Source organism: Anarrhichthys ocellatus, unplaced genomic scaffold (genome assembly GCF_004355925.1).
Source record: "Anarrhichthys ocellatus isolate YVR2014 unplaced genomic scaffold, GSC_Weel_1.0 scaffold14, whole genome shotgun sequence".
Classification (NCBI taxonomy): domain Eukaryota; kingdom Metazoa; phylum Chordata; class Actinopteri; order Perciformes; family Anarhichadidae; genus Anarrhichthys; species Anarrhichthys ocellatus.
The window spans coordinates 8,543,775-8,563,819 of NW_022280044.1; the positions used below are offsets into that span (position 1 = coordinate 8,543,775).

The window sequence follows — 20,045 nt, forward strand, 5'->3', positions numbered from 1 at the left end:
GCACCAACTTGAGTTGAAACCAGAATGAGTCTCCGCTAAGTGGAAAAGTCATTCCATGTGTCATTGTCCAAGGAAAACCACGTACCTCCACATTTGTTGAATTTTTTTTTTTTTTAATTAATAGCTCCACATAACTCTAGTACTTAGCCACTTGTATTGTTTAATTTCATCTGCTGAAGCCTCATATTAGCTTGTTCTATTCATAGAAGTCTAAGAAACCATAAAAAAAATGGATTACCTAAAAATATATTGTCCCAAAGCTGTGAACAGGACTGCTTTTTCTGAGCTTGCAAAGTGTTGGAGATATGTTGTTTTCACAGGACGACACAAGGAGTCACCTGCTGCTTCTTTTTCGTCTGCAGGCAAAGGAGTTTCACCAGGTCACGCTACCCATATGACAAGGACATGATCCCTGGCTTCCCACCCATAAACACTCTCACGTTCCATGGAAGACTCAGCTAAACTGGATGAACAACTGTCAAGGAATGACAAGCCTTTGTGTTTCTATCTAAACTGAGTTTCATTCTTATTTAATTACTCCTTTAGCCGTCCTCCGTGTTGGCACTGGCTCACACGAGCTGAGCGCTGAAATTATGACAACTGTCCAAGGACATGATGTAATTCAGGTTGCGTCACAATGACACATTCCAATTCCAGAATTTAAATTCATGCTGCATGTAGGTCGTCCGTCTCGGGATGCAGTCTCGTATCTCACATCTATAAGATCCAGATTACTGAACTGAAAAGGTGTCGCGTTGCGTGTCAGAAAATGACATGCGGGCTTCAACTGTGGCGTCAGTGTTACCTTACACAACAGTGTTTGCTCAGTGTCCTGTTCTGTACAAACCAGACTGTACACTCTGCCACGTAAGCCTTCAGAAAATTATGATCCAAGCCTCCGTTCTCAGAACTTGTCCCTCTCTTTTCAAGCATGCACTACAGTACAACACCTACCACGATGACTCAGAATGCCTCTGTCATGCTAAACTGTTTCAGCACAGTGCTTAACAGCGAGTTCTCCATGTGCAGTACACAGTGTGCCACGATGTCTGACTGCACACTCAGGCCCAAGCCTGGATGTAGGTGGAGTGATACCGTCTCGTGTGTCCTCACGAGCCTGTACCGAGAGGACACTCTGCTGTTTGCCACCGTCTATACTCACGACTTCTCTTCTCCTGGCACTCATGTCACAGAGATAAACTGTTATGAGCGTAATGAACTCGCAAACAAAGTGATTCAGACTGTCATGCAGTAAGGGACTGTGCAAAAATGATTAAGGGGGGGTGACAAGGTTTTAAGATTTTCTCTTTGCTGAAGGGAAGGCGGTCTGAATTGTTTATTTTTCGGAGCTCTGGAGGCAATTGTCTTTTGATTCTCACCCATGATTTACATTTCATTTCAGCCTTCCTTTGCAAGATAAAGACGGTCAAATGCTTAGATAAACATTGAATTCAATGGATCTTTATGGATGTTAGTGATTCACAAAAAAGAGAGATTAGATATTAAAATATATAGTTAGTCCAAAATATAATCCAAGATCAGTAAGACACGTTGGGTCCAGTTCACTCTTTCGATGACGGCAATAAATGTTTGCTTGCCAGCTCTTTATCCTGAAATAAAGTGACAAGAATATTCACCATTTTGTTATTTTCGTCATAAATTTGTAAATACCTATTCATTTTTGATGTACAGTTGTTGGCTGTCTCGGGAATTGCGGATTTGGGCCCCAATGCAGACAAACTGATGAGGAGGCAGCAGGAAGGGTTCAATGATTTATTAACAAAAATAACTTACAGTGGGTGTGTCCTAAATCCGTCAGGAAACGGAAGTAAAACCAGGACTAGGAGTCAGGACCGGAGCGCTTGATACAAGGAACTGAGAAGAATGACCAACTGTCACGAGACAAAGAGAGCACAGAGACTAAATACACAAGGAAAGGAGGGTGACAATGAGGGACAGGTGAAAACAATCAGGGCGGGGCCGTCAATCACGCAGGTGGGAAAATGAAGTTGTCTGCAACAGTAGAGGAAGTGAGTATCAAAATAAAACAAGAAACACTGAACATGAATAAAAAAAACGTGAAACATGGAACAAACAGAAGACCCAGAACAAAAAGTGTATAACTTGTTAGTGTGCAACCCCAGGTGAATAGGTGGAAAAAAAGAAACTTTATATAAAAACTATATATATATATATGGGCAAAATAGCCCAAAAAAAACTCAAAATGGACCAGTGCAGGAAAACAAAGTTTTTGCCTGGGGTGTCTCGTCTTTAAAAGGAAAACATGATGTCCACGCCCCTCCCCTGCTCAATAGTCTGTGTACAGCCTCTTAATCAAGATAACCCTCAGTCACTAAGCACGTGGTGCTTCAAGAGGAGAAAACCACTCCAGGATTTATTTTAACTGTAGCTCTGTCATATGTTTACAACTGCTGTGTTTATCTGCTGATGGAGATTTAATGGGGGCACTACCCTGTTTACCCGGACAGCAGCCCCGGGGCAAGCATGTCCTATGCCCCCCCCCCGCACTGGCAGACATCATTTAACCCTGTCTTGTAACCGTCCACAATATTGGATTGTGCTACAATGTGCATTTGTGTCCAATTAAGTCCCCACCCATCAAATAGGTTAGGCATACAAACTGTAATCATTGCTCCACGCGCAACTGCTTTCACACACACATCTATATGCACACACACACACACACACACACACACGCATCATTCCAGACAGCCGCTGTCCAGCCCTGGCTGTGCTGAAAGTGGGCAGTCAGCAGGCACTCCGAACAGCATTTAATCGTCACAATAATTAACTGGACACAACTTAGCAGTCCTGTCTGATGCTGGCTGCTGTCGCAGAAGCGTGCCTGGCAGAAGTTACCTTTAAAGTCCAGATTTAGCATCAGACATCCTCGGATCTCCTACAAATATACCGTTAGAGCTTTTATGTTTTTTCCTTTTTTTATTAACAAAAGCTCGCAGTCCCTCGTTGGTGAGAAATGTTTCTTTACTGACTTCGAAGCCAGAGAAACTCTTATCTTTAAGATGGCAGTCATCTCTATAAAAAAGAAACCTTGGGGACACGAAAAATAAAGCAGCACGTGGAGATATTGCTTCACCAATAAAAGTAGCATAGGACGTGTATTATTAGTAACAGCCTACCTGACAAAGTCCAGCTTTCTTCCTGAATCCACTTTTTTTCGAATTGTACGCATTGCCATCCGCATCAACTCCCTTCCCTTTGTCTCCACTCATACCGCTGACACATGACTCGGGATAAAAGTTTAGTCTCACTCCGCAAACTTTTTTTTTTTTTTTTTTTTATCTCCACGCTTCCATCTGATAAATAATTCGACTCGATTCGACCCTCAGAGCAAAAGACGGCAGGAGCGCAACTCGCTGCAAATCAGTGAAACAAAGTTGGGCTGGTGCCATGACAGCGGTGTTTGCATATTTCTTTGTCTGTGCATGACTTATGACTTCGTGTCCCGCCTTCAACTTCACCGGCAGCGTGCAAAAAAAAATCACCGCAACGCTCCTGTGTTATTCCTTTAGGGACTGTGAGGGCGTCTGTGGTGTTCTTAGGCGCCTTTATGTGGGCTGAATGGTGTTTATATCTCCTCTACTATCAATATCGTGTTCTATATTATTCCTATAAAATATCCATTTGGACTTAAAGTGCATCACTTCATGGTATGTTTAGCTTATGTAATATCACTGTAAAAGTCCTGTGGACTTCTATGTGTTACTTGTGTGGTATCAGCATGAATAAAAGATGAAATACACTGATATATCGAAAAGTAATGGTACAACAGACTTAGTGGATCATCCAGAAGAGAAATAATAGGAATATATGTGACAAAGTTTCCCACAAACACGCACACACAGTGATGGAGTGTTCCCTTAAGTAAATGTACCAATTCAACATTAGAAATACTCAAAGTGCTCTCTCATCAGCAGAAAGTACTTATCAAAAGTAAAAAATACTCGCTCTGCAGGATGGAGTGCAGCCCTGTGACTGATACTTCATATGATATTGCTGTTTTATTTCAGGTGGAGATGATTTGTTGATTATTACTTGATTGAGTACTTATAGTTTTAAGTACTAAATACACAGACTAAACTACCTAAGTGCTATATACACTTAGGTAGTTTAGTCCAGTGGTTCCCAACCGAGGGGTCGGGCCCCTCCAAAGGTTCACAAGATAAATATGAGGGGTCATGAGATGATTAAGGAGGTAAAAGATAGGTTTTATCTAATATTTTTGGTGAAATGTTTACTGTTAACAACTCATAGACATGTGAGGGTTCATAAGCCAAAAAGGTTGGTTTCCTCAGAAATGCATTGTATGTCATAAGCTTATCATGTGGTTTTAATGAAAAGTAACTACAGTTCCATTTGTGGGAAAGTAGAATATTCTCCTCTGAAACATATGGAGTGTAAATGGAAATACTCAAGTACCCCAAAAGTGTACTTAAGTACAGCGCTTGAGCGAATGTCCTCAGTTACTTTCATCGCTGGTGAGGCAAAACACACTATGAGTGTATGAAATATTGTGTTATTTTTTAATTTTATTTTTTAAGAGGAACACAGAGCAGAATCCAGTTTCAGTTTTGAATTTTTTGTAAAGCAATTCTGCTCTGAAGTCAAACACAATGTGATCTTTTGCTCTGAATTGGAGCACACGGATAGAACTGTACTTTAATATTTTAAGCAGACATGTTGACTTTGTGGATCTCAGACTCTCACAGGAAACAAATAAGCTGTTGCGATCAGCCATGAGGGTCAAGCGTACGGCATCTCTCTTGATTACATCTGTTTACACTCACGCACGTCTTTATGTGGGTCAGTGTGTGAATGTGCGTGTGAGGAGAGCATCTTTTTATTTTTTTATCTCCCGGTATCCATCAGACTCTGGGGGTGATTGGACTTTTCTTTCTTTTTTAACAGGTACACCTCACACAGTATTTCCTGTGTGATGTCGACCTTATTGCAGACATCTGGGGGCCAGCGTCTCGTCGTTGGGATGGTGTGTGTAATGGCCATGCCTTATCTTTCTCATTACCCAGCCCAACATGTCAGAGGAAAGCTGGAGACGACCCTGCTCTCCTGACAGAGAGAGATGGAAATAATTACCAATGTCTCTTGTGGAATAGGGCGTAAATTGATACACACTAAATACTGTACCTTAGGGGTCTCTCTCTCTCTCTCTCTCCGTTTCTCTTTCTCGTCAGATGCACGAGACAAATGAAGGCATCCAGAAGGAATTAATTGGATTTGGGAGCAGTCTCCTGCACGATCCACCAGGACAGACAAACACCCCCCCCCCCCCCCTGCACCTTATCCTCCCTCCCACTGGCACACTCACCCGCAGACAGACACACACGCCTCCTCCTCCTTTATTCCAGTCATGCCTTGCAGAAATGTCTGACGCCCCCCAACCGCCCCACCCCAATGGATCAGTCTGTGTCCCTTATACCTCACACACACACACACACACACACACACACACACACATATAAAGAGCAGACTGCAGCCTCTCTCTTGGATACAGTGTTTCCATGGCAGCCACGTTTTCTGCACGTGTGGAATCAGACGGAGTAAGAGGGAGAGAGAAAGAGACCACTCCTATCGATTGACTGGCTGGCTATTGATTCACCAACACGTCTGCGGCCCACAGCCAAACACATATTTGTGCGCACACGTGCACAGAGTGTAAACATCAGACATCAGATTGGATCTTTTGAATGAGGCTTAGCTGTGGAATGTGATAATGAAGGCTCACATTTTCCTTGAGCATGCTGGGGGCTTCAATATGTGTGACTGCGGCGGTTCAGTCCTATAAAACTGTGGATGGTAGTTATTTAGTTTGGCTTTTTTTTTAAAGGGTACAGATAATGAAATAACACAAGAAATATAGACTTTGTACTTTTCAGTTCCAGCTGATTTTATTTCCTTCTTGGAAGAAAAGAAAAACAAATAAAAAAACGACAATCTGTACAGAGGTCTGAGAGGCAGTGATTGACCCAAACATTGGCTGGTTTTGAGCTATAAACATCAAATGATATTGGCATGATTGGACAAAACATGATCATACACAGCATATTGCACAAATGAAAAAAGAAAAAAGGACAATAGAAAAGATGTCTCAAAGGTTAAAAAAAAGGAAAAAAGAAACCACAATCATCTTCAACATAAGGATGTCCAAAGATGGCTGTCCTAGTGCCTGTCGTTGATCATCATCATACATAAAACACACAATCTTTGCTTATAGTACAGTCAGTTTACATAAATATCTTCCATGTTATTATTCTTTTAAAATCTTAAACACAACAGCTATAGCTACATATACCTGAATCTGAAATACAAATGCTATTTGCCATGCCATAATATAGGAAAACAATTAGCCTGCTATACTTAGCCAACAGGTACAGAAAGGTTAAATACTATTTTTGATGCAATTTGCGCAATAACAGATGAAGCACTTCATACATCTCCCTCCCTCCAAAGTCTAGGCAAAGTGGAATGAGTGTGAAATTCCATCCAGTGGTTCAAATAAAACTTATCTTGATTAAAAAAAAAAAAAAAGCACACAGAGGTATTAGCTCTATCCAAACAGTGACTCTCTGGGATCTTACACGCATATACTTTAGGTCTATGTGTACTGGAAACAGTCACCACTCAGACTGGGAGCCTCAGTGGCGCTTTGTTTACTTGGCTGGTGAAACTGGAGTCACTGTGCCATTAAGAAGCATGTGGGTAAATACTGTAAACACTGTGTGAGGTCAGATTGTGCCAAACAAACCCCCCTCTGCACGTCTAAACACCAATGTAGACCCAAACAACAATGTTGTAGGCTACCCACTCGCTGGAAACCCCCTTTCTATAGATTTTGTACAAAAATACAAGTAGAAAATCATGACACACTCAAATCTCCTTAAAAGTGAGAGAAGTCAGACATTTTAAATAAGATACACTTCTAGCCCTTCCGCGCTGGATACAGACAGGTGTATGTGCACAAACACAAACGAGACCTGTACGAGAACAATACTTCTATGTATAAAAAAGTTTGGCCGGTATAAATACATCGATATAAAAAACGTCATCGGACACAGAGGAACTACAAAGTTGAAGCACTAGGCAGAAAGGATGCGCGTCGGGGAACATTGGTCCTGAATTGTGCACTGAGTGTTTAATAAAAAGGTTCAGAAAAGAGCTTTCTGAAGTTTGGAGTCAGTCTTTGTGTTTAAGTCCTGCCGTTGAAAGAGAAGCTGGTGATAGTGAATTGTGTCCTATGGTCACACAAATTGCGTAATTACGCAGCAATGAACATTTTTACGCATTTAACAACAACAAAATCCTCCTTATCGCGGAGGGCATGCGTGTTGATATTGAAACTATTTTGATTTTGGAAAAAAACTACACCTGAATAGCAACTTGATGGTCAATGTTAATTGGCTGTATCTTTAACAAAGCCCAACATGACGAGCTGTCCAGTAAATGTCCCTTTTCCCGACCCAAAACAACATTAAGATTCAAAGTTCGTTCTGAGTCCTCGTCATCTGCGGATTGGTTTGAACACTTGAGCTCAAGTCCGTGTGTTTCACTGCTCTCTGCTTACATTCACTCCTCCTCCGTGTCCAAATGCAAACTAAGCATTTCCCCCGTCTGCGCGTTCCCGTCAAGCGCACGGAGCGCTGTCCAAGTCTGTGTGCGGCGCGCGTACCTGGGCTTCAACGCGCACACAGGCCACCTTTTCTTTCCTGTTTTCACTCTCCCTTATCTTGTGAAAGAATGAAGGAAATATTCTGGTCTGGACGCACGCGCCTGTCTAGGGGAGTTCAACAGTTCAAAACGTGGGGGGGACGTCGCGTCTCCTCTCCACCGTGGTCCTTTTCAGTAGGTGAACACCAGGTTGGAGATGGTGGACTCAAGCCAGTCTCCTGAGATCATCTCGCTGACCTCCGGGGTGCAGTAGTCGGGGAAGTCGAAGTGAGACCCCGCCCCGCACTCCCCGAAGCTCCAGTCCAAGTCCCGGTCCAGCTCTGGGTCGGAGAAGCCCATGCCGCCTAGGGACATGCTCTCAACCCCGGGGCTCGGGTTCAGTTCAAGCCGCTCGTCTTCAAACTCTTCGTCTGATGATGAGGATGACACCGATGAGGAAGAGTGCGAGGCTGACGGTGTTGGAGAGGAGGCGCGAGCGTACCTGAGGCGCGCGGTGTGTGATGACTCGCTGGCCGCGGGACTCTGCTCCTCGTACAGGCTGAGCGGGTCGCTGGACTCTGCTGAGCTGCTCAGGGTGGGACTGGCCGGGACTCCCACGGAGGGAGGCCCGCTCTCCAGGCTGCCTGCCCCGCCGAACATGTGGCCGCGCCTCGCCTCTCCGGTGCGTTTGTCAGGGATCTGTCTCGCTCCAGACACTGACCTGGATTTGAAGAGCGCCTGGTGATCACCGGGAGACGCGTAGTCCTGCCCCGTGGCGCTCTTCATGCCCCCCTGTTTGTGCGTCCGGCTCACTCCTTTGGACGCGGGGCTTCTCTTCACACCGGCTTTGGCGCTGCGCTCCCCGCTCTTCTCCCCGCGGTCCGTCTGCTTACTCGCTCCGCTTCCCGACTTGACCTTCTTCCTGGGCCGGTACTTGTAGTCTGGGTAGTCGGCCATGTGTTTGAGGCGGAGCCGCTCCGCCTCGCGGATGAACGGGATCTTGTCCGTGTCTTTCAGCAGCTTCCAGCGTTTCCCCAGCCGCTTGGAGATCTCCGCGTTGTGCATGTCCGGCGACTGCTCCATAATCTTTCTCCTCTCGATCTGCGACCAGACCATGAACGCGTTCATGGGTCGCTTGATGTGCCCCGTCGGAGTTTTGCACCACGCCAAGTCTCTCCGCACCCCGGAGGAGGGGGACTCGGGTGTCGGAGACACATCCATCTCCAAGTCCATTTCTCCCGTGTCCGTGGAGTCTCCGCCGGGAGAATGAGCGTGGGCGCTCTCTGTCTGGCTCATGTGCTGCACCATCCTGTCCTCTAAGTGTCTGGAAACACAGTTCAGTTCAGTGCTACTGACAAAGTTCGCAAAAAAATGCCTATTAGGCTTTCACAAAAAGAAATAACTCCTCACTCGTTCTTATTTCAGGCGCTTTAAAACCAGACCGCTGACGACTACTGGTCTCAAAAGTTCATCCAAGTCTCCTCTTTTCAGTTCAGCACGCTTTGGAGACGACTGTTCTCTGAACTCTTTACCAGTGCGCTTCACGGAAACAAAAAAAAAAAATAATAAATCCCGAAACTAATCAACGGCAACTTTCAACTGCCTGTGCGGCTGAAAACTCGCCCTGCGAGCCTCAAAATGCGCTGCTGAGGGCAACAGCAGTGCAAGTCCCTTAAGCGAACCTGGCTGTCTGTGGCGCAGCTTGTCTGTGCGGTTGAGGAACCATGTGGTTGAATGGAGCAGCTGCGCGTTCTCATAGTCTCCCTGTTTCCTGAGCGCTCTGTAATATTACTGTAAACACAACAACGAGAACCTCGCCGCTTTATACCCTCATCGCGAGATATAAAAGCCAATCGGCGTCTGTCTCCATCCTGCTTTTTTATTCAAGCCCCTCCCCCCGGCTTCTCATTGGCTGAATAAAGAAAAAACGGGTAATAATAATAATAATGTGCAATGAGGATCGGTGTGTCTGACCTCATTCCTGTCAGACTCCACTGAAGGAAAGACGAACTCGTTATTTGTGTGTGTGTGTGTGTGTGTGTGTGTTTTAAAGGGGCACTTTGTCCTTTCCCCTGCTGCAAGGGGAAGCTGGCAAGGTTATACTTAGAACTTCATTACTTGCATGTGGATGAGTATCAACTAAATTTAGGTTATGTGTGATGTTGGAGGGCAAGTAAAAAATGCTGAGGAAACAACAAGAGCAGCCACGACACGTTAGTCAGACTGCAGTGCGGTGAGCAGGGATGCGGCGGAGAGCGAACCCACCCAAACACGGCTCATCCAACCTGTTATTTACAAATCACTACGGCAGCAGCTCGCAGCATTACATCACAGCAGCGAGTGTAAACGAGTGAGGCGATGATTGTTCTTCACACCCTTCATCGGTGCTTTATGGTAAACCAGGAACCTGAAGAGGATTATGTATCGGGGCCACAAACAAAAAACAAACAAAGTCACACTGACTCCACAGCAGCGCTGCACAACGCACAGCTTCCTCCTCCTCCTCCTCTTCCTCCACAGCTCCATTATGTTAACATGCACATGTCATGTAGGATCACATTACAGCCTGTGTCGCTAGATGTCAGGCTAGAGCCAACGGGAGCTGATGAGGTGTACGTTGTGCGCGCGTGTGTGTGTGTGTGTGTGTGTCAGCATGCACGGCGGATTTATCTCCGTCCTGTAATCGGCTGCTTTGAGCTGCCGTCGTTAAATCATGCATGTGATGTCATCGAAGGCTCGTGTTGATCCTGCAGCTGAACTGAGGTGTTGTGCTGAACTTTGTGTCCTTCAGTTGATGGTCACCGAAGAGAATTCGGATCCAAGAATCAACAAAACATATCTATTTGTATCTTGTCTGATTATATTTTCATGTTCTCCAACATCACTTATGCACTTACGCTGTCTATTCTTAATTCATGATGTGATCTATGTCAGGATAAAACAAGGCATAAACTCTTTAAAATTTCACAACCCGGCCCCTTTACCCCCCTCGGTGCTGACATAAATCAAACACATAAATAATAATGAGCTCCTTCATCAGTCTATATCTTTAGCTGCCCCAATTATAAGTGCACCTGCCACCGGATTAGTTTGCCGTCTCTCTCTATCTCAACGCACACGCGGGTTTGTTTGAACAGGTGTAGCAGGTAGACCTGTAATCTTATCTGATGTGTGAGAAGCAGCTGTCAGGTAGCTTTCCACTCTGTCACCGACAGATGTGCGGCTCTGGCAGCGCCGGGGCCGCCGAGCACCATCACGCCGGCCTATCGCTCTGTCATCTTCAGAGCTGCCGGAGCCATGTGTTTACCCCAAATACACCGGCGCTCTGTTGACGCCTAAAGGGATGGTGTCATTATGAGGGAGTGCTGTGGGAGACTGGGGCTGTTACAGCGACTTCTTCAAAGTGTGTGCGCGGTGCGAGCTAGAGTTAAGACATGGTGTGGGTTGTCTGAGGATGATGTACCGCTGGTAATTCTGGGTTGAAACTTGATGAATAAAAACAAAAAAGAGATGGGTTTTCCTTAGTTTTTGTGACAGGCCTGTATCATCACACCTGTAAAATGTCATTTGGCTAACCTTTGGTAACAGTGAAAATATTGAAGGGGCTTTAAAAATAACATTAAAAACCTTCAGAGCTGACTGACGCTGTGTTTAATATTCCATTTCTAATAAAATATAAACATTAACCGGCCGTGTCAGCCTAACCCTGGAGCAAACTACAGGGTAAATGAGTGTACAGCACGTGCCTGCGTGTGTGAACGTTTTTGCAGGGAGCTGGATTTATTAGAACCAAGGCTGAAAAAATAAAAAAAACCTCAGTCGTCAGAGTGTGCCATGAAAGCGAGGGGTGACATCAAGAATCCGATAACAGATAGAAAAGAGATGGAAATGGAAAGAGGAGAGGAGCGTGCATTGCAGAGAAAGTGTGCGTCTTTCAAACGGAGGTGCTCATTACCATGAACTTGCCTTTTTCAACCGCCGAGCAATGACGTGCCACTTTGACCTGCCTGCTCGTCATCCAGGGGTCAGACACAATGAGGCCTTTGTGTGTGTGTGTGTGTGTGTGTGTGTGTGTGTGTATGTGTGTGCAGCCCTAACTGAACTGGTGCTTTTCCAGGGAATGAAAGTTTGAAAAAGCGGTGGGAAGTCCCCTCCGCTCTGCAGTTAAACAGAAAAACTGAAGACTAAGCACTCATTTGCATACAGACACACACACACACTCCCTCTCTCTGTCTCCCTCAGTGTGACTCATCCACAGGCAGTTTGTCCTCTCTGTGTTTTGTGTGGATATGGCAGACAGTGCAGGTGGCCATCTCACCATTTCACCCACCTACTGCTGTTCCTCCTTACACAACAACACTAAGTCACTTATTTTTTAGTTACCATGGAACATACAGTACCTCATGCTATCTTGTATCCTTCTGTGTTTCTTCCCCAACAATCAGAGATAACAAATAAACGGAGAGGTAAGAAAACTGGCTGAGTGGACAAAATAACAGGAACACATTACACAATACCGCAATCCAAGATAAGAAGCCTTTTTTTTGTAGTTTTGAGGCCTTAATTTAATTGCATTACAGGCGTGCCTCCTGAATACCCTCTCTTGATGCCTGCAAGTCTCTACTTCCTTATTTACGCGCGATAATCAAGCTTAAGTTTGGACATAAACAGAACAAATTGTTCGGAGAAGTAATTGTTTAGTTTCTCTTTCCATCTTTCTTATTCTTTTCCCACTCGATCCCGATGTTCTTCCTTCCTTCCCTTCCGTCGCGTTTGAAAATCCTGCATGGAGACACACAGAAAGCGGTACAGAGGAAGAGCGAGCGCGCATCAGGTGGATGCAAAGACAGAACAGAGAGAGAGAGAGAGAGAGCATCCTTGACGGTGAACAAACCAGAGGCGAAATAAAGCGTGAACGCAAAGCAGTAGAAAAAGAACGGAGACGGAAAATTTAAAAAATGTCTTGTTATGAAGAGAGTGAGTTGATTTGTGAATCCTTGCTTGCTCACTCGCTTTATCCCTCCATTGCTACTGTAATCCAGAGGATTTGGTCAAGGTGGGAGAAAAAACAGCGATGGGAGTCAGATGAAAGGAAACAGATGAATGAATGAGTGCAAGAGGGAGGTGTGGTTCGGGCCGGCGACGCCACGCCCAAGGAACTCCAAATATCCCTCGTCCCGAATAGCGATGACGAGGCCGGTCAGATGATTGCTGTGTCACGGCGAGGCAGACCAACTCACACGAACACACACTTAAACACACACACACACACACAAATGTACAAACAGTACCGGCAAGACAGAGCCAGCTAAGCACCAGAGTACCGCTGCCGGACCCAGACGTGCTGCAGAGTCAAATCGAGAGCACACACTCTCTCTCTCTCTCTCTCTCGCGCACACACACACACATACCAAACTCGCTCACAAACGTACACACACTCGCTCACACACACACTCAGCCACTCTCACAGCTGCACTCTACTACACTCAGACTCTCTGATACAACGATCGGTTTTTTGGGGGCATTGTCTAAAAGCCAGAGGAGTGGGAAGGAGCGGAGAATGAGAGCAGAGGAGAAGGAGGGAGGAGGGAAAGGGAAGGAAAGGAGAGCAGAATCAGGAGACACAGAAGTCGTCAAAAGTCGTCGTCGTTGCACTCGTTGGCTTCCATCAAAAGGGTACCGCGACGAGTTGGAGGACGGACACTTTCGATATACAGCACTCTCGGTGGAGGACATCGTCTCAGACCTGGATCCGTTTGCAGCGGTGCAGGAATGGATATACTATAAAAGAAGAATTTTTGTTCTTTTGGAAGGGAAATCGCATCAGAGTTTGGAGTTTGCCGGGTCGTTGTGGTTTTCGCAGGAGCGTCGATGGCTGCAGCCACAAATGAGTCGGATCTGGGAAAGAGACAGAAAGCATCATGACGAAGTTAGGTAGTGAGTGGAGAAAGAGGCACACAGAGTATGTGCCTGTGCAGGAAGGGGAATGTGGAGGCAACATTGCATGAAAATGTATCCCCCCCAAAAAAACTCTCTGTAGTGCTGCATATCACGGAGGAGAGACAGACAACTGCAACGCCTATCTCCCCTCGATCTCCTGCATTTCTACCTTCCGCTTTGCCTTTCCCCGTCTCCATGTACGTCTGCGTTTCGACACACATGCAAACAACATACGCTGACTAAGCTTTTGATGCTACACAGACACCTCATATCACCCCGCACCCCCTTCCCCTTCCTCTTTCCTCCTCCTCCTCCTCCTCCTCCTCCTCCCCCTCCTCCTCCTGTGTTGCTGGCACATCCTCCTCCAGGCAGGCTGGTGGTGTCCTCACGTAGCCCAGGGAGCGCTGTCCTCAGCTCGGGCACGGCGGCAGCAGCTACAGGGGTCGATGAGAACCTGGCGTGGAGCTCTGAGGCTCTCTGCAGCTCCAGACAAGCTCCAGACGCACTGACCTACATCAGTCTCAGTCAGACTGGGAGAGAGATGGAGAGAGAGGGAGAGAGAGAGAGGGATGAGGAGGGGGTGGGGGGTGCAGAGAGAGAGAGAGGATGGGAGAGTGATTGAGAGACTGGTAAGCAGAGTTGAGAGGCTCGGTTTGCAAAATAGCAACATTTATTTAAAAAAGAAAAAAGGTGCAAGACAGTGGCAGGATGTGAGGATGTGAGGAGGGGAGGAGGGAGGGGGGGAATGGAAGAGGGCGGGAATTAAAATAAACTCTCATCCTTTCACACTAATAACGCTTAAAAATCCCTTTTTGTCCTCATCATTCTGCTAATCTGTATCCTCGCCTCACTTTTCCCCTTTCGCCTCTCATCCCTCCCCATGCCGCCCCTCCCTCTCCCTCTTCCTCTCCTCATCCTCTGCCTCTCTTTCTCTGTTTAGCGTGACTCTCATCATATACCATCCGAAAAACGTCTCTCACTGTGGGAGGATTAGTCCGTCTCTGGCTGCCTGCTTATCTGTCTGCTCTGGCTTTCGGCTTCAGAGGGAGAGGAGGAGGTGGTGTGTGTGTGTGTGTGTGTGTGTGTGTGTGTGTGTGTGTGTGTGGAGGGGAGGGTTTGGCATCGCTTGCTCAGTTGTTGTGGCTATATCAGCTCGTCTCAGCTTATTGCAAGTGTGTGTGTGTGTGTGTTTTTTTTATTGCTGGAGTGGCGCAGCAGAGGCTCTGCAGTGTGGCAGGAGGAGAAAGAGAATATTTTGTACGACTTTGTGTGTACGTGTGTTCAGGCAGGTGTGTGTGTGTGTGTGTGTGTGTGGCTATTGGGCATGCATCTCCTTCCACGCTCAGACTGATTGTGTCTGCAGTGCTGCGGCAGTGTGTGTCCAAGTGACTATGTGTGATCATTACTCCCCAGTGCCGGCATCGACACTAAACACGGATCAATACCAATACTGAGGCAGATAGATCAGGCTAACGTTAGCCTGGCTCCCTTGGGACCCCGTGTGGCAGCAGAAGTCAGTCTCTAAAGCAACACACCTCAGTCACACTAACAATGTCTTTATCCTGAGGTGAGCATAGGCCCCGGGGAGCTAGGGGAAAGAAAAGGCGAGTATATTAGAAGATACAGTAAAGTCCAGCGGGGTCAGAGGATCCTGGTAAGGTCAGTGACACACAAAGAGATCTGAAAATTGACCAGGTTTTTAAAGGGTTGGGGTTTTTTTTTCTCTAAAGCTTCCCGATTTATTTGGAGCTGTCAGTCTTGGCAGTTTATCTATAAAAGACTAACCCCTGTGTTGTGGCTGCGGAGATATTAGAAGAATTGTTTCGCCAAGATTGAAGAGATCAGAGGCAATCACACAAAACAGTGGCGGAGAAAATCCTCCATCGGCTCCTCTGCACTGTTCCCTCCAACAGTCAGCCACACAAGAAAGCATTAAAATAGCTTTTTTTCACATAAATATAACGGTGTATACTGTACTTATAACTGTGAAAAATAAAAAGCTATTTGTGGCTATTATCAGTCCTAAAAACATTTTTTTTTTTGTGGAAACTAACGACAGAAATGTAAAAATGACACATTGTGGTTTTTACGGGGAGGTGAAAAGGTGACTAAAGGAAGTCACTGCACCCGGCAAGAAATAGATACAGCATATTACTCCTCAGAAAAACCCCAACTTGTCATGTTCACTGCTAGTGATCCATTTGTCTCCAGTCTTTATGCTAAGCTAACTCAACCTCGTGCCAAACTTAGTGCACAGAGGTGAGATAGGTATCCATCTCCTCCTCTAACTCTTGGCAGTGGATTCATTTCAATGGAATCGCCACAGTCAGTGGATTTGCTCACAGAGGCAACATAAAGTTGACCTTTGAGAAACTTTCAGAAACAAAGTGTTCTTGACATTGCTGACCTTTGAGGGAATGGAGAGAACAGAAGAACACAAATTGGACGTTGGAGACAGCCGTGCACAACAATCTCAACTTAAGAATGACCTGTCGTGCCTATTTTAAGCGAACATGCCCTTTAATTCCTCAGAAATAATGCAGTTTGAACATCTATAACGTAGAATATAGAATTCAACTTATAAAACTCGATCTGCTAATGAAGACAAAAGCTCTGGTGAATGTTAGTGGACATTAAGCTGAGATTGTTCCATTAATTACCAACAGTCCCCACTCGACCAACTGAGTGGGGACTCAGCAACTGTCCCCACTGCTCAACCTGCACGGACACATTTTGTCCTTCCACTAGGGTGTAGGTGGGATTCTCATCTTCAACTGGACCCTCGCAACCAATCACAGGAACGCCTGCACTTTGTGAATCATATGGCTCAAAGTTTTGTGATCTGCCATTTTTAAAAAAAATCTGGGTCGAGTGAATTAAAAATTGCAGTCGCTATTGACGAGCTTCCCTATTTAAAAGCGGCGGGCTTGTGCAGGATGTCCCGTGTGGCAGTTGTCTGCAGTGTTTTAACCACAACTTTTGCAAATGGAAACGCGAAAATAACTGTTATACCGTGTAACGGACTGAACTGGACTACTTGGTGGAAATGTGGCTTTACAGTGCAGAACAGTTTAGGGATTTCAAGGGGCTGTTGGCAGCTACGATAAAAATATGAGACTGTACCTTTAAGAGGACTTAGATTTAAAAAGCGAACGCCTTGTTTGAATGACGATATGACAGCATGTAACCGCAATCCACTCAAAACCAAACAATGGTGTGATTTCTTTTGGTATGGCCTGAAAGAGCTCTCGGTTCACTCCATATGAAATGTAAACCATCCACTTAAATCACAAAAAAACCCAAAAAACCAAGAGCAGCTTTAAAAACAGCTTTGGTCCACATGTAGTTTATGTGCATGCATCAATCCAGGATGGTGAGGAGCGTGCTCCTCATCTAACATGGCACACTCACTGCTGCCTGATTACGGATGAAAACTCCTGGCTGCTGCAGCCAAGTTTCAAAGTCAGTCAAGATAGAGACAGATAGAGACATCACTGAGTCAATCTCGTCCCCGTTACTGCTGGAGAGGGAAGTTATCAGGTCCAGATGCAAAGAAAAGTGGGTCACCACACGAAACACGCGCCAGACCCTATACTTCCCCATACGTACGGGGACCCACTGCTTACACAAGCGCACATATGTACACTTGCCAAGTCAGACCGTTTTCTTCCCCATCTCCCAAAATAGCACAGAGCGGACTCAGTGTGTATGTGTGTCTGTCTGGTTCCATCTGGCTTCTATCGTACATCTGCACATAAATCCCTGCCCGTATGCATGGTTCCCCTATGCTAAATCTCACAATTTGATCATAACTACAGGGTGTGTTTCACGTCTTTTAAGTTTTTCGATTTCCCCGCGGCCTTTTGTTTTAATGTCTTTCTCGTATGACATGCAAACTAGTAGCTGCCTTAAACCCCCAGACCCTTTTCATGCTGCGTGTCTGCCATCACAAACAACAGAAATCGGACAGCGGTGGAGGAGCGCGGTTTGGCCCGCAGATCTTTTCGATGGGGAGTTTACAGGAGAGCAAGTAGTTGTTTTTTCTGTGTTTCTGTACTGTAGAGGTCATGAGGAATCCATTTCAGGGGGGGATTCAGCATGTGAAGTGCTGTAAAAGCGAGCCGTGGTGTATCATACGAATGGCTGATATAGCCTCAGGCGGAGTACTATTTGTGAGCATTGATGTATTTAAGGCCAAGAGGGCATCGTCAAAGCCCTCACGGAGTTTTCCAAGTATTTCCCAGTGTGACCTTTTTCTCAGAAAATAAACGCTCAAAATCAATGACACACTTTTTTTCTCTCTTCCATTCTGCTGCACTCAGCTTTTTTCTTCCTGGCTTAACGCTTTACGAGTTGTGACAAATTATGTTGCTGAAAGTGCTGCGGAACAACAGCAACGATGAACCCTGAGCATGTAAACACTTGGGCGCAGACAAACAGAAACACCACAGGGCCGGGCCGCCAAGGTTATATGATTGGACTGGACAGCGAGTGTCAACCCATGGGGCAAATCAGCTGTGTTATGATGCGTAATCGGTCTGCTGTCTGAGGAGGTGTGTGCGCGAGTGTGTGTGTGTGTGCAACTCTGCAACACACACGGGTCATTCCCTAGCTATGCCCAGGGTGCATTGCATTGATTAGTGTCTGAGTGTTGGTCCCATCTTGAGCTGACGATTCGGCGGCGTTACTGCCATGAGGAGGGAACCCTCAGAGAGGCTGTCCGTTGGTGTGGTCTCCCCCGCCCATGTGTGTGTGTGTGTGTGTGTGTGTGTCCACTGTCAAATCTGTAAACCTGCCCTCTAATACAGTATCGTGTCTGAAGAAAGATCTAAAGAATAATTCTGGTTTATTTCAACTTGAGTCATATTTTGGTAGATTCCTCTATCGTCTCTACTGGGAAAATGGTTATGATGGTTTGAGGAAGGAAGCCAAAGTTTGACAGCAGCGACGTGTTTTGCTGATGGAGAACGTGGCAAGATCTGGTTGGTTTAACTAAAAGAGTGGACGTATACTCAGATTAGGAAGAAGCAGGAGGAGCGAGAGAGAGAGGATTGTGAATGAATGAAGTATAAAGATAGACTGCAACTTCACTCCCGGCTCAGGAAGACATTACTGCACTATATCTTTACATAGCAAATACTTGTTTGAGTTATTGATCCTCAGAAAATCAAATATTAAAACCCTTTAAATGTATGATACTAGCTGTAGGCTCTCTACTTACCAACACTGTAGGTAAGACAGCTTCTAAACAGCTGAGACTGGATAATATCTACACTACTACACTCGCCACTACTGGAAATAATAGCTTGGTACAGGAAAACATTACATCATTTTGAAAACAGCCAGTACTCAGAGGTTTTACTTCACTAAAGGTAGCAATACTACAGTGTATGTACGTATACTCTGTTCAAGTAAAACTCAGGAATTCAGACTCTTACTTAAGTTAAAGTACAATAGTATTAGCATGAAAATATACTTAAAGTACCAAAATTTACAGTACTCATTATTCACAATGGCCTCTTTTAACTTGTATATTATATTGCAGAACTATAACTGATGCATTAATGTGGTCATTATTTTAATGTTGCAGCTGCTATAAAAGGTGGAGCTAAATGTGATTACTTTTTACTGGCTGGCTGTCTTCATCTCGCTATAAAATAATAAAAATGCACTAAACAGCTTGTTGAAATGAATATTTCTCCCTCTGAGTTTGGCTTATTTTTTAGAAAGCCTGCCCTGTAAAGCATGAAGGAAAAGGTGGATCACCACTGCAGTGCAGCATGCCAGATGCTGAAATCAAGCAACTACACCAACGTGAGCAAAGCAGTGGAGAGTGAGTCTGTCTGTTTGTTACACAACACTGAGTCAAAGGTGTGGAGCTGTATGTACAGTCACAGCAGACTGTCGGCACACGCAGAGAACAGGTGGAATTAACAGTTTGGTAATGACAATTTCTGTGTGTGTGTGTGTGTGAAGGAGACGGAACCAGGAGTTCACATTGCCCCAGACTGACCGGACAGAAATTATTATAATAATAATACCATAACGACGCAGAGGCCTCAGGGGATTCCACAAATAGAAACTTTCAAGAAGGCAGGAAGAGGAGGCAGGGAGTAGAAGGATCAGACGAGAGAAAGAAAATGTGTCGCCTGTGTTTGTCACCCACATGTGTGTGTGTGTGTGTGTGTGCGTTCGTTGCTTCAGAACAGCACATTGTGTTTTTTAGCCTCCATACTTTACACCTTGCTGAATGTTTCTGTGTGTCAGACTCTTCTCCCCAAGCTCTTTGTTGCTTTTATAGCTCAGGCGGTCTTATCTAACCAGGTCTCCTGAGAAAACCCGAGACAGAAACAGAGAGAGAGAGAGAGAGAGAGAGAGAGAGAGAGAGAGAGAGAGAGAGA

The 20,045-nt window shown here is 45.5% G+C and overlaps 1 protein-coding gene across 1 annotated transcript; it reads right to left on the reverse strand.

The window, feature by feature from the left end:
* Positions 1-5,926: 5,926 nt before the first annotated feature.
* Positions 5,927-14,170, reverse strand: sox4a (SRY-box transcription factor 4a). Its single transcript, XM_031853831.1, has one exon. The coding sequence runs from the start codon at positions 9,010-9,012 to the stop codon at positions 7,897-7,899; it is 1,116 nt and encodes a 371-aa protein (XP_031709691.1). The 5' UTR covers positions 9,013-14,170; the 3' UTR covers positions 5,927-7,896.
* Positions 14,171-20,045: the final 5,875 nt, after the last annotated feature.